Source organism: Procambarus clarkii, chromosome 56 (genome assembly GCF_040958095.1).
Source record: "Procambarus clarkii isolate CNS0578487 chromosome 56, FALCON_Pclarkii_2.0, whole genome shotgun sequence".
NCBI classification, from domain to species: domain Eukaryota; kingdom Metazoa; phylum Arthropoda; class Malacostraca; order Decapoda; family Cambaridae; genus Procambarus; species Procambarus clarkii.
Window position 1 is genome coordinate 24,840,805 of NC_091205.1, and position 24,307 is coordinate 24,865,111.

A 24,307-nucleotide genomic window follows, 5' to 3' on the forward strand; every position below is an offset into this window, starting at 1 on the left:
TCTCCAGCTGCTACAGTGAACACTGGTCTTACCGATATTTAGGTACATGTGCATTTGTGCAGCTCCCCTGGCCTACATGATGGGGAGTACAGCGTGTCAAAAACCTAGCTACGTGATGCTACAAATCCCCATCACACAGGATGGTTAGTCATCAGACGACGAACTAGAATGTATTTAGTTCTGAAGACATTAACAAACGCTGACTAGGCAACCTGTCCTCTTACAAAGAACGTCGCATTTCGATTGAATGCGTAACACAAGGACAAAAATTGTACTTGAAAATGAAAGCGGCTGGCGAAAGTGACGTACTGTCCCGTTTTCTGTTTTGGGTCCTCTGGTAAATTAGAAGAGGACACTCATTTGACCATTTTCTTTACGTTGGGAGAGCTTAGGAAGTCAGGCAGGACTAGGCTATCCTGGCTTTAGATCCCCACACTCACTGGATGACACAAGGGGTCCCATTAAATCGATGCCAGGTATATTGGTAACATTATAGGCTGATGAGCCGAGCGGACAGCACACTGCGACTTGTGATCCTGCGGTCCAGGGTTCGATCCCCGGCGAGAAACAATGGGCAGAGTTTATTTCACCCTATGCCCCTGTTACCAAGCAGTAAAATAGGTACCTGGGTGTTAGCTGTCACTGGCTGCTTCCTTGGAGTGGAGGCCTAGTCGAGGACCGGGCCGCGGGGACACTGAAAAGCCCCGAAATCATCTCAAGATAACCTCAAGATGACTCGAGTCAACGCACACCCCTCAAGGTAAGAGATTATGTAGTGGGGAAGCACGGTGGCGGAGGCTGCAGACCAAGTACCCCAGAGGCAAGAAGATTGAACTGAAGCATGTTACTGAATTACATCACCGCATATTTGCCAAGCGATGCTCCCCACCCCTCCAACCCCCCACACCCCACCCTCCCCCCAACCACAGGGATGCCAAGTTTGCTGCGAGGAGAGGGGGAAGGGGGGGGGAAGAAAAGGGGTCGGGACGAGAAGCAAGGTGTGGGAAGATATTAATAATGTATCTAGTGTTAGCTAAAACAATTGGCTGCGCATACAACTCTGCTCATCTAGCCTTGTGATTAGATTTATGGTGTCGGCTCCACTCCAAAAACAGTCAAACTGCAGGAAGAGTCAAGTGTTCAAAAGGTCAACAGGATTTATCTCGTCGTTTGGCAGAAAAGAGGCTTCACAACCCCCCCCCCCCCCACCTTAATTGCCCGGAGGTAGTCAAAGATCAATCCCCCACACTACTAAAATGTGGTGTTTATGACTAAGAGGATGAAGGAAGAATAAGAGAAGTCAAAACAGGCGTTAACATATTCAAGAAACAAGCAAATTCCTACAAGAAACCAACCAGGATGTGGTGGATATATGGGCCTGCGGGCCGCTGCAAGCAACAGCCTGTTGGGCCAAGTTATCACAAGCCGGGAAGTGCAATAACTCAAAAACATCTCCAGGTGTGGACATAGTGGTTTTGAAGTGATTACCACGAGGGGTGTACACCCCACCCCCTGATGAGAGTGTGTAAATTGGAGGCAAACTACAGTTCAGCACAAATGTAAATTTTTAATCTTGTGTATAACATGGGTTCAGGAACTGGACCAATTACGTGACTAACCTTTCCGACACCACTCGTGTGATAGTTGACTGCGGACCCTATACCCACTAAACTAAGCGATCGCCAAAAAACGGTATATCAACCTGTCCTTCCGAACAGTACATCGCATTTTGACGTATAAATTCCCAACGACAAGATGTACTATAAATTCAGAGCAGCTCGCAAAATTGACGGGCGGTCCAGGAGCCAGATTCACGAAAGCACTTACGAACCTGTCCATCTTTTCTCAATCTTTGGCGACTTTGTTTACAATTATTAAACAGTTAATGAGCTCCGAAGCACCAGGAAGCTGTTTATAACAATAACAGTTGAATGGGAAGTTTTCATGCTTGTAAACTGTTTAATAAATGTAACCAAAGCCGTCAAAGATTGAGAAAAGATGGACACGTTCGTAAGTGCTTGCGTTAGTGCTTTCGTGAATCTGGCCCCAGTTTCATCATTCGTGGGTCCCCCGGCATTACATTGTACTCTACCACATTATGAGAAGTTTTGAATATAAAACTATCCACCACAATACTTGATACGCAAAATCTTTGTTATTGTTCCCCAACCGTGTACCCAAGCCCCCCCCCTTCCCCCCCGACACGTGGTTCGGTGTCAACACCACACAAACAACAAAACCCAAACAGCAACAGTTTCCAAGCACAAACTCGTCCAACAAACTTTAACGTTTTCATGACACTAAGAACTAAACAAACTTGACATGTAAACATATAAACAGTTTTCGAGCATCGAAACTAGAGACAGATAGTAACGTATAAATAAATAAATGTATGAAAGTTTATGATTAAACAAACATTACATGTAAGTGAACACGCCTGCTTCCACGTAAGCTCCCAGGGGCCATCCCCCAAGTCCATGCATGCAAGCACCCAGGGCATGAAACACCTACATGTAACACAGGCAAAGCATTAGCCATGAAATCATCAGTAAATTTCTGACGCCTATCTGTCTATGGAGAAAGATCAGGGGCCAGATTCACGAAAGCACTTACGCAAGCACTTACGAACCTGTACATCTTTCCTCAATCTTTGACGGCTTTGGTTACATTTATTAAACAGTTTACAAACATGAAAACCTCCCATTCAACTGTTGTTATTATTAACAGCTTCCTGGTGCTTCTGAGCTCATTAACTGTTTAATAATTGGAAACAAAGCCGCCAAAGATGGAGAAAAGATGTACAAGTTCGTAAGTGTTTGCGTAAGTGCTTTCGTGAATCTAGCCCCAGGTTCCTAGGCCCCGCCAGATTTCTATACATCTATATTCTATTTAATCGTCTTATTTTGTCTTCAAACTATGAAAGAAGTTGGCACCCGCAACTCTTAAGAGGTTTGTACCAAAATTGGCGACAGAAACAGAACAAAACTATGAAGAGAAAGAAATGTATCTTAAAATCGTGAAGAAAAAGGCTAACCATGGGCGACATTATCAAAATATAAAAAATACCGAGTGGATTATCAAAATTACGGATAACAGATGCATGATATATGACAATGCCACTCTGTATTTTGCATTTTGTGAGCAGGTCTCCTCTAGTTGCCAACAATTTAAGAACGAGATCAACTTGTACTTCTCAAACTGAAGGTGCCATGACAATGCTGCATAATATGTAACTTACCCCGATATACATATGTACGGTTGAGTGCAATCATACATGTATGATAAGTACACCTATACTGTAAATAAACTTCGTATGTATGTGTTTAAGATCAGATATTTGGAGCTAGCTTCATCCAATTTTTCATAGTAATTGCTGTTGGGTACGTGCACAGCATGGACACTCGGGGCTTGGTGTCAAAGAAAACGGTGCCAAGTGATACAGTGCCAACATTACCCCCCCACCCACGAAGACGTCGCAACACATGACTCAAATATAAATGTTCTGTAATAACAAACTGTGCCCAGATGTTGCCATATTTAAAAAATAACAATTATAATGTCCTTTAACCGTCCCCAATTTTCCCCCTTCGATTTTACGGATTGCGGCTGTGTTAGATGTTTTTGTAGTGATAGAGGTAAGTGATAGTGTAGATGAGGGAAAGAAGATGGGGGGTAAGAAGGTAATTATGAGGAGAAAGCGCTCGGCTATTGTAACTATATAGAACTTGAAAGGGCTAGAACGAATGAAAGGAATAGTGGCCAACCAATAGGACGGTCTGGGACTGAACGTCGACCAACTAGAATAAAGAAGAAAGAGGAGGGAGGGGGAAGGAAGAGGAGGAAGGGGGCCATGGAAGAGGGGTAAATGTATGTACTCTCCCAGACCCGTTTGCAGAACCAGGAGTCATCTCCGAACCCCAGCATGGTGATCATTTTGAAAACTGATGCACATGACTAGTCTATTGGTACCCTGCAACCACATCCCCCCCTCCCCAGCTTCACCCCCCCCCCCACCACATCCCCCCTCCCCAGCTCCCCCAACCACATCCCCCCTCCCCCAGCTTCCCCCCAACCACGGCCCCCCGCCCCTCCCAAACCTCCCGCGAAGACTCATCAGATACTGAACTAATTCTCGCATCACATTTGCCTGGGGGGAAGAGAGAGCGGGGGAGGACGACCCGTCTATTTTGGCAAGAGGGTGTAGGAGAGACGAGGGAGCACACAACGCATTGCTTGGCTCTCTCCACAACATAAGTATCCTCTTAAGAAAAATATTCAGCTACTCTGGGAACCTGCCAACCTTGCTATGATCTCCACCCAAACTCTACACTCCCCCCCCCCCTCTCTCTCTCTCTCTCTACCTGCAACAAAGCCAAAAAGGAAATGCAAGCGAAGGGAGAGACTAGAGAGCATTACTGATATTAGCATCAATGGGCAATGAATCAGGTTCTGGGGGAGGGGGGAGTGGAGGGTGGTGGTATTAAGAGAAAAAACTATCAAGCAACAGTGTTGACAATCTCATGGCATGGCTGTTAGAGTAGCACCTTGTATACGGAGACGGGTGATCGTAGCATGAAGAACAATGTAACCTTACTCTACCCTCGACTAAGAAACGGGAGAAGGGGGGGAAGAGGACGAGCAGGGGGGACCAGACTCGCCTGACTAAATTTACACCCTTAAGTTTAGGTTTTATATACACATACGCTATTTGCAAACCAGAAATGTTGAATTCTTGTCTTCCTTTTGTTAACTTCCTGTTGTATTCCGTCAAGTATTACTTAACATGAAAAATTAGACCTGCTGGAAATTCTGAAACATTTCAAATCTCAAGTATGCTCCAATTCAGTTGCGCGGTAGCCTACTTCTCAGGCCAAAGCAGTCAGGGAAGTCTAGGCCTAATATATACCAATTTTAAATCAATTCTTACAACGATATATTAGAGATCTAGTAATAAAATCAGATATGGTATCGCAAGTTACTATACTTACTTCACACCATCTGCCACACACTGGATTTTATTATAGTATTTACTGCAAGGAATAACAGGCTTATAAAAAAAATTAATATCAAATTCAATACTTTAGGCCTTACCCCTAAAAAGATGTTATTTAATTTAAAGCCATTGTGTGGCGACAGGTGGAGACGACCTAGACAAACGTAATGGTCGATTTGTGTGACTGATCCAAACTCTTAACAATCGTTCAAGGAAGATAAATGAGTAGGCTAAATTTATTGGGATATTTAATAGAGGCAGATAATCTTAGCAAGCAAGCATGCGAATAAGACAATTAATAACCCATTGGCGCCCTTTACAACAAAATATTCAAGATACGAAGTACGCAAATTAATCCAGTTAATACAAACACGAAGAATAAACAAAACAAAATAAAATAAAGTATTAATTTAAACTAGATGGGAAGGCGTCATGCCACAGAAGCCAGAGAGGTGCTGCTGCTGCTGTGGCCAAACGCCACCACCAACAGCTTAGGCTGCTACTGCTGCTGCTGCTCCACACACTTGTCTGGGCTCTTTGTAGTCCTGCTTGCTTGCTTGCTTCCCCCTTCCCCTCCCCTAGTCAACACGATTAATCCCCTAACCCAGCATCTATCTCACTACTGCCAATCCCTTTTCCCAACCTACGAGCTCACCATAGCCCGTGCTACTTGGAACTTCTTGTTCCAAGTAGCGAATCTTAAACAACAACGACAACCTTTCCCCAACCAATGCACACAAAACGCCACTCTCCACATTATAGAAGGGATAATATTTAATAATTACAAGATATTAAAAAAACACTAAATGATTATACTAAACACTAGAGATTGAAATTGAAATAAGTTTATCGAGGTAAAATACACACAAAGGGATGAGGTAGCTCAAGCTATTCTCACCCCGTTCAGTACAACGTGTTAATACATACATATAAACAAATCACAAACTAGGGATAACAAATGACTGACTAAGCTGCCTCTAATTACGGCTATGGGTCTGCGAGAAGTTAGCAAGGACCCTCCCCACCCAGCCTCCTTCCCTAACACGATAACAGATGGCTATCCCCCCAAAAAGCCCGTGTTTATATAACACCTTGGTCAAATTTTTACCGAACAGCATTCACAGAATTCAAACTCTAGCGCCCTCCCAGCTTTTGCCCCGGCGTCATTTATCTCTCTCCTTGTTTCAGTACTCTCGTGTACTGTCAAAACAGAAGGAAAACAAAAACCGGACGGGAAAGGGGGAACGACAGACGGAGACACCCTACACGAGGCGGTGTCCCAAAATAACTTTCATATTGTCTTGTGCCGTATACTTAAGATATTTTGTACACCGGTAATGCTCTACGTTTGGCCGACTGTGCACCATTCTTGCCTCGTCCCCCTTCTTCCTCCCCCCCCCCACACACCCACACCCAACCACACACCCACACCCACACCCAACCACACACCCACACCCAACCACACCCACACACACAGCTTCTTAGTCCAACCAAGTGCGAGGCTCGCATAAGCACTCTGGGTGGACGAGTTTAATTTTCCTCACTCGTGTAGGAAGCAGTCTGACTACTCCAAACCTCAGAACGCGTTGTTGTATAACCACCGCACTTAGAATTATACATCAAAGCTAATGTGTAGACTTGCGCTTTGATGATGTCCAAGACACGAAAGCTTATATGGAGATAACCTTAGTTTTGACAAATCGAAGGATTGATGTGGCATGAGGTTAATATTGGTCCCGTCTCTCAGCGTGATAAACGCTGATCCCGCAATTTCATAGAAATGGCTTTACATACAAATAATTTAGATATTTGAGCCTGTAAGTGACACAGTATCAAAATAGTTTATTAAATTCACCATATGAAATATCTTTTTATGGATCTTTATATGTTGAAGTTTTCCGGTTGTAAACTTTAATAACTGTATACCAATATGAAGTTTAAGAGTAACAGTAAATTGGAAGGACATAAATTTGACCCATAACGGTCAAATGATTATGCCCATAAAATATGGGCATAATCTTGAAGATTATGCCAAGACATAACTATACTTTGATACATGCCTTCTATATGCATTATAAGGATATACTCAAGAACACGAGTTAATAAATTGCAAAGCACCAGGTACCTCATACCAACGGGTCTGAATGGTCTAATATATGGACATTCAGTAATGTAGTATGTGCGAGAGAGTTCTTGCTCACAGAGATTGCACCTGGAGTGCTCAGGATTGGGAGACCCGTCACCTGTAGCCACCTGCCACAGGTAACTGTAGCCACCTGCCACAGGTAACGGTAACCCAACCTGATCCTGGCAACCACTGTGTCGCACAGTCTGGTCCACGTTTTGTGCTGCCCATAAACATAGGTTTTGGATATAAACAAATCATGGTTTTTTTATACTAGCGCTTTCATGCCTTTAGGAGTCAGTAATTTCACTATTAGACCAGAGTATAGAGAGTATATTTATCGGGGACAAATAAAATATATAAAAAAACTGCACGCACATAAACACTTTCAACAGCGCACAAAACCACACTCGTCTGAAATCAATACAATGACTTAAATCTTCGCGAAAGAAATGCTCTGTAGTACAATTTTAATACAAGGGACTCTTAGATAATGCTCCCAACATGCACCAGAGCGAGAAGAGAGGGTTGAACCAGGAGACTGGACAAACTGAAACCAAAACCGAGTGAATGGATAAGTCCCAATGTGGAAACACTCCGCCTCGAGCGATGACAAGGGAGGACAGGGGAGGACTGGGGGGCAGTCTTCATTCCTAACATGGCCAGCTACAGAGTGTCACTTGCTGCCCATGCCCACTTGTGGAGTCCCAGTCTGTTCCCCCACTGCAGCACGCGCAACCTTATCAATTGTAAAAGGAAATATTTTTTTAAAGGACCACCAGCGGCAGTTTGAGCTCCGTGTTAACAACAAAGGCGCCATCTTCGATCGGTGAACAAGGCTAAGCCATCCCCCTCCCCCTTCGCCACCTACATTAGCCCAGATAGTAACGAAACCATCTCTGGTCACAAAGTTTGGCAATTTGTGATCATTTTCTTATCCAGAGTCCTAGGCGGTGGTGGGGGGACAAATCTGGTGCAAAGTCTAGGACCTAGGCTACTGACCTCCCTGGTGCAGACTCGCTACAAATCTTTGTGGAAATGATTCAGCAATATTTGGAGTTCAATGGAACGTTCGGGTGAATATGCTGAAATACGTAAGTCAAGGCGTCAAATTCATCCCAAACAAATGGGAACATCAGAGGTCTACGGCTGTTCAATACTCTCCCAGCAAGCATTAGAAATATTGCCGGAACAAAGGTGGACTTCAAGAAACAATGTGATACATTCTATCAAGAAGTGCCTGACCAATCGGAGGCTGTAGTGGATACGTGGGCCTACGGGCAGTTGCAACAGCAACAGCCTGTTGGACCAAGTCATCAGATGTAGAGCCAGGGCCAGGCTCGGGGCGTAGAATAACTCCAGAGCCCCTGTCCAAGTATGGGAATAAAACCAGCGCGATAAATAAAATCTATATCTAATATACATAACCATTTAAATGAGTAATCTTCGAAGAATGCATGGCTATATATAAGTATCCGATAAGAGAAGCAAAAGAATAACCCCACTCAATAGCTCACCATCTTCCACTTTAGAAAAACTAATATTTATTTATTTTTATTCATTATCGCCAAGACAACTGCTAACGTTTCATCCACTGAACTAAGATATAAAACTGTACGCCTCTGACCCAGGTCACGAGAGCCAATCAGGAATCACTCCTAATGCGATAGGGGTCCCTCGATTGTTTCAAACGTGGGTTGGACATGTATATATGAGTGGGATTGGGTGGTTATAAATAGGAGCTGCCTCGTATGGGCCAATAGGCCATCTGCAGTTACCTTTGCTCTTATGTTCATCTTGTCTTAATGCGACACTACCTCCCAACAAAGAACTGATCCAACTGAATTAACCAGTCAATCTAATACATGCGACCGTGTACGCTTGAAAAATAAAACTTCCAATCAATTAGACCAAAAGCACCATCAAACCATACAGCTATTCCCACACCCTGATCCCCAAAGCTAATCTCCCCTCACCCTAACCAATCCACCAAATTGAAGCACGTCCTCAAACACATCAAAACTAATCAGGCCCACACGTTTTGTTTCCGTTCTTTCCCATCGCCCTACAATCAGGTGGAAGAGAGAGGATGGGGTGTAACAGAGTGGGATTGGGAGGTTATAAATAGGAGCTGCCTCGTATGGGCCAATAGGCCTTCTGCAGTTACCTTTGTTCTTATGTTCTTCAAATGTTGCTCATGTACCGTGGTGATATGGGGGAGAAGTGAAGGGGGGGGAAAGGGAAGGGGGGGGAGAAGGGAAGGGGGGGGAGAAGGGAAGGTGGGGGGGAGAAGGGAAGGTGGGGGGGGGAGAAGGGAAGGTGGGGGGGGGAGAAGGGAAGGTGGGGGGGGAGAAGGGAAGGTGGGGGGGGAGAAGGGAAGGTGGGGGGGGAGAAGGGAAGGTGGGGGGGGAGAAGGGAAGGTGGGGGGGGGAGAAGGGAAGGTGGGGGGGGAGAAGGGAAGGTGGGGGGGGGAGAAGGGAAGGTGGGGGGGGAGAAGGGAAGGTGGGGGGGGAGAAGGGAAGGTGGGGGGGGAGAAGGGAAGGTGGGGGGGGAGAAGGGAAGGTGGGGGGGAGAGAAGGGAAGGTGGGGGGAAAAGGGGAAGAGAAGGGACAGAGGGGGAGAATATGTGGAAGTTGTAATAATAATAATCATATCTGGCACAACCTCACTTGTGTGACCTTCTCGATACAAGTCTATATTCAGCAAGCCCAGGCAGGCAGGCAGGCAGGCAGGCAGGCAGGGCAAAGGCAATCTGCCTCATTGGGAAGACCAGCGAGGCGAAATGCAGTGTTACAGACGGCAGAAAAATCCAGGTATAACTACGCTTGAAACAGACCTCATTGGTGGGGGGGAGGGGGGGTGAGAGAAGGGGGGGGAAGGGATGCTAAGAACATAAGAACAAAGGTATACTCTATTAATATCCCCTTTGTTATGTCCATTCAACCACTTGTTAACCTCTTTCATGTCACCCCTAACCCTTCGCCTTTCCAGTGAATGCAATTTAAGCTTTCTTTATGCGAGTCTTCTTCAGAGTTAATTTCCCTACCGATTTTTGTATCATCGACAAATTACCAAATGTTGCTACTCAAACCTGAACCTAAATAATTTATGTACTGTGTGTTATAAACAACAGAGGTCCCAAGACAGAGCCTTGAGGCACTCCACTTACAACATTTTGCCACTCTTAACTTACCCCTATGGGGGCCTCGTAGCCTGGTGGATAGCGCGCAGGATTCGTAATTCTGTGCCGCGGGTTCGATTCCCGCACGAGGCAGAAACAAATGGGCAAAAGTTTCTTTCACCCTGAATGCCCCTGTTACCTAGCAGTAAATAGGTACCTGGGAGTTAGTCAGCTGGCTTCCTGGGGGTGGAGGCCTGGTCGAGGACCGGGCCGCGGGGACACTAAAGCCCCGAAATCATCTCAAGATAACCTCAAGAAGATAACCATAACTAACTCTGTTTCCTTCGGTATAGCCATGCCCTAATCCAACTTAATATAGCATCCCCAATACCATGAGCCTTTATCTTTATAAGCAGTCTTTCATGTGGTACTGTATCAAAAGCTTTGCTAAAGTCAAGGTACACAACATCGCAAATCTTACCATTATCAACTGCCTCAACAATGCTGGAATAAAAAGATAGCAAATTTGTTAAACATGAACGGCCATTGGTAAAACCATGTGACTCGTTTATTAATTTTTGTTTTTCAAGATGAAAACGATTGGTATTTGCAATTATCGATTCAAGTAACTTTTCCACAATAGACGTTAGGCTAATTGGCCGATAGTTTGATGCAAGTGATCTATCTCCTTTCTTAAAAATTGGCACCACATTAGCAACCTTCCACGACTCTGGCACTCTGCCCGACTCTAATGATTTATTAAATATGGTAAACAGTGGATCGCAAAGCTCCTCTTTGCATTCTTTAAGCACCCTGGCAAACATTAGTCATATAAACTGGAATGCACCGCTATATACAAACGAGACTAATCCAAGAAATATATTAATCTACACTACAAGAGAATGTGTGAGAGCTGGAGGCCAGATGCTTGGTGCTAGCTTTGCCCAAATTGGCAGGGGGAAATGGTCTGGGGGACAGGATGAACATCTACAGCATCTTTCCATCAATCGATCGATCCCTCTATTCAACCTACCTCCCATCTAAAAAAATATATAATTGTCTAATCTGTGAATGGTCAGCTGGTACGGGGAATTTAGCTGTGTGAAATACCAAACAAAAAATAAAAGTGACCCTTTTACTCTGAGAAAAGGGGCATGACTTTAGATACATTTAAAGCTATGGAAGGATCATTATTTTATAAGAGTGCGGGCAAATTATGAATAGCAGAAAGTGTGTTCATTTCTTCAAGATCAGCGAATAATGGTATTTTACTCTAGAATTTTTTTTTGAAACGTCCCTTATGAAAATATGTAAGTGTGTAGCTGGCAGGCAGTGCCAAAAACCCGTCGTGGGGGTCTGAATGCGACTCCCTGGCACGCTCTTCCCTTTTTCCATTCTGGCTACCCCGACCAGTCAATACATGATGCACAGATGGATGTGTAGATACCTGCTTGATGGGGGTCTGAGAGTTCTTCTACTCCCCAAGCCCGGCCTCTGACTTGTGTAGACGGATAGGTAGATGGATAAATAAGTGGATAGATGGGAGAAATAGACAGACCCGGGCAACACCGGATATCCCCCCCCCCCAACTTTTAGTTATTTATAAGCATTTGGTACGTCACAGTTTTTACTCTAGTAAAAATTAATTGGTCACGTGCAGATGGGAGAGGGGTGGTGGGGGGGGGGCCGAGGTGCGTGGAGGGAAGGAGAATACCAAGGCAAGTGCACAGAGGGAAGGGAAGGGAAGGTGGGAAGGGAAGACAGGGTGGGTAGAAAGACAAGGCATGTGCGCAGAGAGGAGGTGGGAGGGTGGGAAGAGATGGGAGGGGGGAAAGTGTCAGGATAGGAGCAGATGGGAAAGGTCTGCACGGTCATTAGTGGAAGTCAGGTGTGAGAAAAACCAGGTGGTCAAGTGAAGCAGAGAGTGCGAGATAAGAAGCAGATGTGAAATCAGATTTATTGGGTGAAAATGGTTCGTGTCAACTATGAATAAATTGGGAACCTTGAACATGGGGAGGAGGAGGGGGGGGGTGGTGGTGGTGGTCCGCCCAAGCTTCCTCACCACCACAACCACTTGTCCATTATACTGTAGCGTGGAGTTGCGACACACGACAACCATCACCCTCCCCACTACATCATGCACCCCTCTTTATACAATCACCACCCAACCCCCACCACCTGGGGTTTTCCTCTAACTACCGCCCGCCCGCCCGCCAGGATCGATACACACTTTTTTAAGGTGGCGAGATGTCATAATTAATGTATCATCAGGCTGGTGTAATTGACTTTCCTGGAGGCCTTGTCCTCGGTAACTCCAGACCTCTCCACACCCTGTCACTCCGCCCCACACATTCGTGTCTGATACACTATCACCACCCCAATAAGCAACCCTCTTCCTCCCTTACACACCGCCTCGCTATATTAGATAAGGCTGAGGAAGGTATTCCCGGCTTCTTACCCCCAAGCACATCTGACAACGTAAATAATGATATGACTTGTTTAAAAATTAATCTCTCCTTCATATATTCACTCCTCCTCCTGGCTCCTACGTGTCTAACCCCTCCTCAACTCAACCATCACGTACACAACAGAGCTAAAACTGAATTGTGTACGATACAGAATATATTCCTGTACTCTTTAATTACTAAACGATTACAAAATGCAATAAAAACCACTTACAATAAATACCTAAAACATTAGGCTTATGCGGCTCAAAACTACCAAATTAACTCGTTTCAAGAAAAGTCGTGTGTTGAAACACTCCGTGGTCAGTTTTCCAGCTCACATTAATAGTGCACGATAATAACCACGCTCCCTTTGTTAACTGCCACACTAGTTCTACCTACACAAAAATCTATAGCGACTGGCTGCATGCTAACACCCGCACCTCATTACTCTCACACATTACATCACTAAAAATTGCCATATGTGTGCCGTTCTCTGCGTCTAAATAATTCACGGTTGACAAGGCAATTGAGTCTAGGCAAACCAAGTGTCCAAGAACGAAGCCATGCAAACTAAAGAGGCGTCTAGGCTGGCTAAAGCAACCATGAACACGAGGCTGTCACCTGACAAAGTAATATGTGCTACCTATGTCCTTTAATATACCTACAATTTTCTCTCACCTTTTATTTTTTTCTTGCTATGTAACATTTTTATAAATTTTGCTAGTATTTACCCGCTTAAAATTTTCTTAGATTAAGGACCTGCCCGAAACGCTGCTCGTACAAGTCACTTTACAAGAATGTACTTACTAGGCTATGTATCCTCACAATCCCAATGTACCTTCTTGTATATATATATATATATATATAAATACAAATAAATAAATAAATAAATATCACTATTGGCATTTTCCACTTCAACCCGTGCCATTTAGGCCTGGCGTCATACTTTGTAAACCAAAGTCTGATAAATAGTTATATTAGACAAGATATTGGGGAAATTGGCCTAAAAATTAGTTACACTTACTTTCTCTAACAAATAACGTTAGGCACGAAAGGGATAACAAAATATTACTCTAACTACACACATATCCAATATTTTAATAACATTCGACTCTTAATTAGAGGACACCATGATTAGCTCCACATAGTGAAGACTTGCATGCCTTCACTACACAAGTAAATACAAGCTGTAATTACCGCATGAGCAGACAACCACAAGCTGATGGTAAACAAAAAAGGCCACACCCGCAGACAAAGACTGACAAGAATAGACAGGATAAATTAGCCTCGTGTTCCTGAGAATACCTGCACGTCCTCAAGCCATGTAATAGAGCTCGTCTCAGTGTGAAGAAATACACGAGGCAGCGAGTTGTTTTTAGTTTAGTTCATTTATTATGTACCCCATACCCATCTTGTGGGTGGTAGTGGAAAGGGTTACAGAGGCACATAATGGGCTCAGGGACTGAACCCCACAGTTCATTTAGCAAAGTTACAAAATTCAATACAAGTCGTCACATCAACAATGGGTTCGAGAGCGAGAAATGCGTATCCATAAGTTCAGTACCGTCTGTATTTCTCAGCCAATTTTAAACGTGGATAAATAATTACAAGATTTCAAGATATTAATTAATATTGGATGTGATGTAGGTGGTGACACTAAGGAATATTGCAACACGCCCCACCACCTGCTGGATGTTACTTTTATACAATAAACTAGTACCTTGTTCAATATCTAAACGTTTTACCTCTGGTTTCCCTATTCATCATCGGCCCCTTCCATCCACACTCGTTCGTTCGTTCATCCCGGAGCCCACCCACCCACCCTCAAGGTGGCAGCTCACGCTCCTGTTACCTGAAGAGGGTTTCAAGAGTTCTTCTACTCCGAGCCAGCCTCGTGGAGTGTGATTATACAGAAAAATGCCAGGATGAGAGTAGGCTGGCTATTTGCCGGAAGCATTGCAGCATTGCGACTGTAAAAGACGCTTTATCAAGCATACAAAAATGTTATAAAGGCTAAAGGCGAAACTTTATCTACAACTAAAAGAAGTACAATATATAGTACCATTTGTGTACGTCTTAGTTGTCAATATTTCGCAGTTCTTCAACCATGATGTTACCTAGCAGTAAAATAGATACCTGGGTGTTAGTCAGCTGTCATGGGCTGCTTCCTGGGGGTGGAGGCCTGGTCGAGGACCGGGCCGCGGGGACACTAAAAAGCCCCGAAATCATCTCAAGGTAACCTCAAGATGATGCGATTACCCTTACACACATACTTTGGAATCCAATGGCCTATTCTAGATTTCCACCTTTAAAACGAGTCAAGCGTTTCGATGCAAAGGGCCATCAAAACTGATGCCCCTTTGGTATCTAAATTTATTTTCGTCACCGCCAACGAGAAATGAAATACATTAAAAGGTAGAAAGCTTTCCACCATCTTGCAATGGCTGTATAACAGCAGATGTTGGCTATGTTCTCCAGGCTTGGATTCCTCCAAGGAGTGCCGGACCAACCGGGCTGTGGTGAGTATGTGGGCCGCTCCAAGCAACAGCCTAGTGGACCAAACTCTCACAAGTCAAGCCTGGCCTCGGGCTGGGCTTGGGGAGTAGAACAACTTCCAGAACCCCATCAACCAGGTATCAACCAGGTACTGCAACATGGACAAGTTGCGTTGTCTAATTTGCCGTCCTATTTATAAGCAAACTTTACGACCCTTGCCTTCCAGCTTATATCTTTAGGTACATAGCGAATAAAAAAAATTATTTCCAGTCCACATTCTACAAAGAAACTGTGCTATCCGAAGTTGCAGAAAACCAGGTGTTGCTGAACTCGCTTCAGTAGCCTACAATCTTCAAGCGAGAGCCATTTTCCAACCCAATTAACAATTTGAAAAAATTCACAAGGCGCCCGAGGCTTGGTACACCAGCGTCCCGCACCACAGGCCAGAACAATGTGGGAGAAGGGGCAACATCCTGCACTGAACACACTGGGTCTCGCAATAACAATCACTGCGTCGCTGTAAGGTACACGAGGCGTTTTCTTTACATCCAGTAATTACATGTTAGGGGAAATGTTCGAGCCAATCATATCGAGAGGGGTCGGAGGTCAAATCCGTGCAAAGCATTATGTCCCAAGCTTTACTTTCCCCCGCTCAATGTTTAAAATTATTATCAATTTACCTTTTACCGGATTTGTTCAAACATTTATAGTAGGTAACACCGTTTCGTACATAAGAATCCTTTCTGACAACTTATGGTACGAGCTACTTACTGTAACTTACGTACACGAGGTACAGTAACTGGGTAGTGAAACAAATGCAGGCCCAGCGTATACCACAGGTGTTTCGTCCAAGCTCCAGAATTGTGGCTCGCATATAAATTAGTTAACTCAAATTAATTTAACTAGACAACCCCCGGCATGACCATCTTCCCACGACCCCTTCATGTAATGATGGGGGTTTTAATCCTATGATCTTCCTATGACCTATTGTCATGTTCCACATTCAATGGATCTCTACATATTATACCGTGTCATAAGCATTTCGAAATATCCAGAGTTGCAACACAGAATGCAGTATTCAGCCAAAGGATGTGTGATATGAAAGATTTACACACCGCATGAGGCATTCATACAACTTGACTAAACCAACCCGAGTCATCCGTCAAAATGTCATCCACAAATAACTGCCAATTAACCCCCGGCATTACAGCGAGGTTCTCACCGCAAATAAGAAGCTGAGATCTTAAAGTAGCACCTGTTTAGAGGCATACAAGTAGTATATGCGAGGTAGATGTCTTGACACTATATAAACTGATTATTCAGAAGAGGCGTCTCACCACAAACCCGACACCACCCTACCCCAGGCTGTATTAATTTAAATAAGTTTATTGGAGTAAAATACACAAAGGGATGAGGTAGCTCAAGCTATTCTCACCCCGATCAGTACAACGTGTTCATACATATATAGACACATCACAAACATACATATTACCGAACATTCCGAGAGATAAACCATATACATTTCTTCCTTTACACAAGTACCAGGCTGTAGATGTTTCTAGGAAAACAGGGGCGACAAGAGATGCAAGCAGCCAAGTTCAACTGATCTCTCACATCAGAATCCCAACTTCTATTCTCTACCAGTTTTAAACCACAAAATCTCTTGGATAAAACCTGCATGTTGAAAAATATTTACCGTGTTGACAATTCAATTTTATTTGGCTGAAAAAACTACTGTATCATGCAGAAAGTCTGCAATTCCTACAAAACTGTTCAAGTGTCAAGCCGTTTTTAAAACAGCCTACTGTGATAAGTTGTTAAAATGGTACGTACAGTATAAGCTATCCATTTCCAGACAGTTCGTACACACTGTCCGACAAGGACAAGTTTATTACTCTGAACAAAACCATTACTATACCGATCACCCTAACTAAAATGTTGCAACCAGCTAGTGTTTATTGCATTCTTAATAATTCACTCAAGTATACTTTAAACTGTTTAAATTCCTATTGGAAAAATTCCTAGAATTACACACATGGTTAAAAAGACATCTTTATGCCTTGCAAGATTTTTTTCTTATAATTTTATATTTGTACCTTAATCCAGTTCCTAAAATACCAACTGTGTACTTTATGGGTATGGGAAATACTTTGGTTGAGCATATATTTGGTTTAGAGTCTCATGATGGTTGAAAATGGGGCACAAGGAAACAATTGCCAGATATTCAAGTACTGTACAGTAATTTGGGTTAAAAATACAGTATTGTATTCTCTGATTCAAAAGGGGGCCAACACCAGGTGGCAAGCATTAGGCCTACCTCTGCAACTCGCTCATCTTTCTGCTGGTTAATTACATTACCATATTGAAAGGTCAACATGTTTAACCCAAAAAATTACACAAAACTGAACCTGCATAAAGGAAAATGTGGATCTTAAAACAAAAAATTATGGAGGAAGGCGAGAGCATAGAAAGTGAGAAATTATTGAAAACCCAACCTACTCTAATTAGGGCTTCGGCAAAGATTGGCACGCACGTGCGCGCACTTCTAACAGAAAACTGAGGCCAGTAATCAGAAGAAACACAGTACTGTATATCTGACTCAAGAAGTGTTATCAATGGGTTACCACAGGGTTCAGTTCTAGCACTAGTAATGTTCATTGTCTATATAAACGATCCACTGGAAGGAATATAGAATTATACGAACATGTTTGCTGATAATGCCAAGCTACGTGGAAAAATAAGAAACTTAAGACACTTGTCATGCCCTTGTCATTACAAGTATTAATTAAGCAACACTTGGCAAATGGAATTTATGTAAATAAATGCCATGTTATGGAATGTAGGAGAAAATAGGCCACACACAACCTATCAATTAGGTGAAAAAGATTTTAAAGACTTGTGATAGTTCTGGATAAAAAACAGAACAGGCACCTGAGGATCACAAAGAAAATTATGCAAGGAGCATAAGCTATGCTTTCCAACTTTAAAATCACTAATACATGGGTGGTGAAATATTAAAGAAATCATTCACGACCTTTGCAAGACCAACGTTGGAATATTCAGCATTTGTATAGTGCCACATCTCAAGAAGCACAACTAAACTAGGAAAGGTGCAAAGACGAACAGAATGAAGCATTTAACAAGGCTACGAGCCTATGCCCAGAATCTGATGTATACCATGTAAATAAGGGAAATCTTAAGATAGACAAGGCCTACAAGTGGGACACCTGGATAGAAACTTCGTAACTACTGTAGTCTCGATACATCAGAGAAGGTAAATCCAGCCTAAACACATTATAAACCATGGAATGAGCCATCAACATTCAGTGCCAAAGTCCAGCCAGGGTTAACAGGTGTTTAGCACCACTTGTGACCAGACACTTCAGAACCTGGCACATTATTAGGTACAGAAATATTACCCAATACCTGTAGTATTGAAATAACGAGGGGTTCAATATAGGCCATAATATTCATGGTATGCTAGCAAAATTTCTGACATAAGGGAATATGCCTAGGACTCTAGATGCTGGCATACAGCAGGTTGGATGCTTAGCTCGGTCCTGTACATCTAGCAACCTACATAGTTTGGCTAATATCTTACTAGGAAACCTTCCATCTATAGAAAATGAAATTAGTGTAATTTTAAAAATAACTTCTTATTTCACATATGATGTGTTTCCAGAAAGGTAAGATACTGTAATTTATAATCGAATTTGAACACCAATACATAACATATTAGGAGGCTTGACCTTATTAAAACTAGGCCAGAAACCAGTACAGTAAACCAATATGAAGGAAAAATAATCTAAAGAGGGACACAGAATTGCAGGAATATTAGTTATAGGTCGCATGCCATTTCTGCTCTTTGTAAACAACCATCCCAAACAGCTTCCTAGAGGGTAGTATTTTCAGATACTGTAACATAAAATGGAGGAGAACAATGGCAAAGAATTACTACAAAATGGGCCTACTGCAAGACTAATAAGCAGAATAAGTCTACAAATATACTGGCTGGAATTAGACCCTAGATGCACCAGACAATGAGGGTTTTAACATGAAAGGAGACCATATGTACCACACAACAAGGGAGAGCAAGTTCATCGAGTGCCAAAATATTTCTGCTGTTCAAAATCCAGCTGGAAAAAATTATAAAAAAATAGGGACCTTTGATAAGCTGCCCACTTCCTGTCCCCATCAAAGCAACTAGAGAATGACCCCTTCAGGTAAATTCAAGTTAATCCGATGTTCCAAGAATGGACATAACACTTACAATATCTTAAGTCAGAGGCCAATAAACTGGAGAACATAAGAGACTATATTCGAGTTTAACGAATAAGATGAGAGATTTAAAAAATTTGAATAAAACACATTCAGAACACAGTAGGACTACACAACTTATGCGAGATCTGTAATAAAGGTAAGGTAATTATCAGGAGAAATCACTAAGCAATTATAACTACAGGTATCTGTAATAAGGGCAAGCAGGCTAGGCCTATGCAGCAACAAAACCTTCAATGAGTGCAGTAAAATTGAGAAGTCCATAGATATGCCAAAAAACTGTCATCTGACTAAAAAGGAATGGGACAGGCTAAATACCTTACATCACTAGAAAAGAATAACCAGTAGGATTGATCACAATGACAAAAATATTCTGCGACATAGACAGGATTAGTGTTTAGAATGGGTGGGAACAGGTTGCAATGCCACAGTTAGAAATTTTAAATCAGGTAAAAACAAATAAGGGTGGGGACATACGTACAGCACTGTAAAGAATCCATCAGTGAATTATTGTGTAGTAATTAAGCAAAATGAGCTGTGGGTAACAGTGTGAAGCCAGCTCTGTTCACAAATTCAACTGTATACAGTACTGTACATGACTAGTACATGACTGTACATGACTTTCTGCCCGAAACGCTTTGCGTAATAGTGGCTTTAGGCATTGTATGTACTAGCTCTATCTATAAAGCCAACAAGCTTTGTAAATCTCTTTATGTATGTACCTTACCTAAATAAAGATTATTATTATTATTATTATTATTTAGTACAACTAATTCGGGATCCACCCCATCAGGTATCTGATAGCTTGCCTAGCCTGAGTTGGGGCTTTGAGACATTGCATTTCCTCACCGATACAAATACAGTTGCCATTTGAGGACAACAAATTTTTTTATTTAGGACAGAACACAAATGCCAATTTTTAAATAGCAATAAGAGTAGACAGTTGGAATAGGATGCAAGATGATATGTGTACCAAATCTAATGGAATGCAAATATTGTATAAACCTTACAAGACAAGCAAATATATTCCCAAACCAAAGTCATTAAAGTAGACTTAATATACAAGACATTTTATTTTAATTTAAATAATTATCAAAAGAAGGTGTTAAGTCGGGAATCCTAGTAGCAATTTATATATTCATAAAGTACAATTAATTTTATAAAATATTCGAGTGAGCAAAAAAATAAATACAATTCTTTTACATTAGACCAGTGGACCACAGCAAAAGTACATTTACAAAAAAAAAAATAATAGACAGGCCTACAAGCATGTTCTCAGCAAACACACAGGAGGCCATACCCAACCTTGCTGATAAGATGGAAGGCCAAATGAACACAGCTTTGCCCATTGATAAGGGAACCTTCACAAGCCATGATACACATTGTACTGATAAAAGGGGACATTGAAGATAGGAATAACTAAAAGGGCTTCCAGTGCTTTACTATTTTTTTTTTTACTTTACTATTAATTTTTTGTACAATACTGTATACTAAGTGCTCTTGTAAATCATGCCAAACACTAACTTCTTTTTGTACAATAAAACCCATTAGAATATATGAATACAATTAATAATACTAGTAAACAGTAGTAATGAAAGTTTAAAAACAAATAAATAACCAACACAGTGGACAAGGGTTACAAATAACTTATTTTTAATACAATTATGGAAGACAAAAAAATGGTAGCAAAGATTATGAACAACATGGTAGGTACTGTATTCAAATATTTATACACTACTGTATATTGAGAAAAAAATCAAACCATTTATGCTTGCACTTCACTCCAAAGTGAAGTGATCTTCACTCAATCACTCGTGATCAAAGATCTACTCTTGATTCTGCTCCAGTCAATCCTACGCTCTCTGACATATCCATTATATTTTGCCTGAACGTGATCTAAAGCTTTTACGTAAAGTAGTTTAGTTCATTAATTATGCACCCAATATCCATCCTGTGAGACATTGTGCATAGAACAATTTTGTAAATTACACCGTTTAGCTTCAGAATCACCAATACATACCAAAACAAGCACAACATCCGGACCCAAGATCTGCCTCAAACCCGAAAGATTAACATACAGAACTTTATGCAGTAATTTTATACTGGAATGTATAAAATACAGTATGTACACCCAATACGAAGAATTCACACACTGCTGTTTGTTTCAGCCTTAACACACTTTGTTATCTATTAATAAACCCGAGTGCACCAACGGCAAATAATTTGCATAGGAAAGTCAACTTATTATGCAACAGGTACAACAAGGCTAACAGGCAAGGAATATGGAGCTAGCTCTCACTTCCCTACAGTCAACTTACATAACCACTTTTAGGCAAGTACAGCAACAGTGCAGTACATAAACATCAACATACTGTACTATATTACATTTTAAAGTTTTCTACTGTATCAAAACACCACATAATATCTGAACATATATTAGCTGGTGAAACTTTGCTTAGTTAAGTGGAAACTTAGATGGCAAAACAAATCAACTCACCATCAATACACCATTCATTTATACTATACAAGGTTGGGAAATGTCAGGGTTACATACCACATCTTCAGTCAGGGGGATACACACACACACACACACACATACATACACATACATAAACACACACACACACATACATACACACATACATAAACACACACACACACACAAAGACATTTGACAAAACTGTACTAATACAACCTTTAAATACATACAAATCCTTGCAATTTTATCCACACATTAGAACTATGAAAAATAACCCTTGATATTCCAATTATAAACCTGTACACAGAAAAATATATGCCAAATTATAATTGTGTAAACATTGTTTACCAATCCAATTTAGGTTACAAGCCACTATTATAACAAGAATGAGTACAATTACTAGTCAAGAAAACAAAAAATAACAGAACACAAGTTAACCAAACTCAACACCTACAAAAGGCACCAAGACCCAATGCCACCAAAAATGTCTCAGTACAGGAGTAGGCCTAGGATAGTGAGGGGCCGAGGATAGTGAGGGACCTAGGATAGTGAGGGACCTAGGATAGTGAGGGACCTAGGATAGTGAGGGCCCTAGGATAGTGAGGGCCCTAGGATAGTGAGGGCCCAAGGATAGTGAGGGCCCAAGGATAGTGAGGGCCCAAGGATAGTGAGGGACCTAGGATAGTGAGGGACCTAGGATAGTGAGGGCCCAAGGATAGTGAGGGCCCTAGGATAGTGAGGGCCCTAGGATAGTGAGGGCCCTAGGATAGTGAGGGCCCTAGGATAGTGAGGGCCCTAGGATAGTGAGGGCCCTAGGATAGTGAGAGAGTAGGGGGGTGAGGGGTTCATATAAATTATATAAAAAAAAAAAACAATCTAAGCTTATTCCTCCTCTGACCCCCATAACTTAAGTTTGTTTTCTTAAGATCATTTATTAGACGAGGGCGGACACGGCCCAGTTGAAGAGATGGTGATGATGGTGATAGTCTACCACCATCACCACCACGCCCACCTCACTACCACAACCACTACCCCCCAACCACACCTTCCCTTACCATACCATGGTCCCTAAAACCTCACCCCCCACGCAGCTGTTCGAAAGCAATTCGACCTCTGGGAGTATTTAGGCTCGTCAAAGGGAGAACAGTTCGAACACCTGACAGGACCATACGAACTGGACCACTATATATATTAGCTTGTATTCATTTAGCGAGGGTGTGACGTGGAGGCTGGCGCCGCCAAGATTCCTTAACACCATTATCAGTATCTATTTCCGCGCCGCTGACAGATCAACAGCTGTGGGGGGAGCTAGCAGACGAATTTCCAATAGGAATGCCAAGCAGACGACAAAGTCTCTAACCCGTCTCCTAGCCTCCCTAGCCGCTAAATCCCCACCATTCCTATCCCCTAGCCATCCTGCTCGAGTCGTCCCATCGTCCCCACCACACCCGCACGTCCTCGTCCCTCACCCACTCAAAATCCGACGTGTTAAGTCGCCGAGCTGACAAGTTTTGCCGCCATTGATATACGAACTCTCAAAAGGTCTCTTCACTTATCCATACAGAAGGCTCTTATGTACTCACTTTTGATGACCCTATCCGTCGTAGACACCTTGCTGGTGTTGTTGGCGTTAGTACTCATTTTTTACACTAATAAATAATCCTCTTTAGTCACCCACATACAGAGATGGCTTGGATTCAAGCCGATCGTCACCACACTGAACTCAACTTGCACCAAAATGGCGAAAACAGCTCTATCTGTGAATGGGTGGTGCGCATGCGCCGCCTCGGCCAATCAATGCAGGTATCCAGTCACGTGACGCTCCGGAGCCTCTGCCCATGCGCGCTCAAATCAAATAGTAGCCAATCTTTAAAAGGATGGGTGCTGGGCTCACTTAAGGGTGCTCTGAGGGATGGGTGCTGGGTTTACTTAAGGGTGCTCTGAGGGATGGGTGCTGGGTTTACTTAAGGGTGTTCTGAGGGATGGGTGCTGGGCTCACTTAAGGGTGCTCTGAGGGATGGGTGCTGCACTCCCATAAGGGTGCTCTGAGGGATGGGTGCTGGGCTCACTTAAGGGTGCTCTGAGGGATGGGTGCTGGGTTTACTTAAGGGTGCTCTGAGGGATGGGTGCTGGGTTTACTTAAGGGTGCTCTGAGGGATGGGTGCTGGGTTTACTTAAGGGTGTTCTGAGGGATGGGTGCTGAACTCCCATAAGGGTGCTCTGAGGGATGGGTGCTGCACTCCCATAAGGGTGCTCTGAGGGACGGGTGCTGCACTCCCATAAGGGTGCTCTGAGGGATGGATGCTGCACTCCCATAAGGGTGCTCTGAGGGATGGGTGCTGCACTCCCATAAGGGTGCTCTGAGGGA

At 42.8% G+C, this 24,307-nt stretch overlaps 1 protein-coding gene across 4 annotated transcripts in view; it reads right to left on the minus strand.

Moving 5' to 3' along the window:
* The window catches only part of LOC123770779 (serine/threonine-protein phosphatase 2B catalytic subunit 2), a 213,847-nt gene extending 190,152 nt beyond the window's left edge, over positions 1–23,695 (minus strand). For 2 of the 4 annotated variants that reach the window (XM_069305922.1, XM_069305921.1), the window contains exon 1: positions 23,523–23,695. In XM_069305922.1, coding sequence (XP_069162023.1) covers positions 23,523–23,580 — 58 coding nt within the window. In that variant the 5' untranslated portion in view covers positions 23,581–23,695. The remainder of the gene's footprint in view (positions 1–23,522) is intronic. The other 2 variants (XM_045762931.2, XM_045762930.2) reach the window with 1 other exon arrangement.
* Positions 23,696–24,307: the final 612 nt, after the last annotated feature.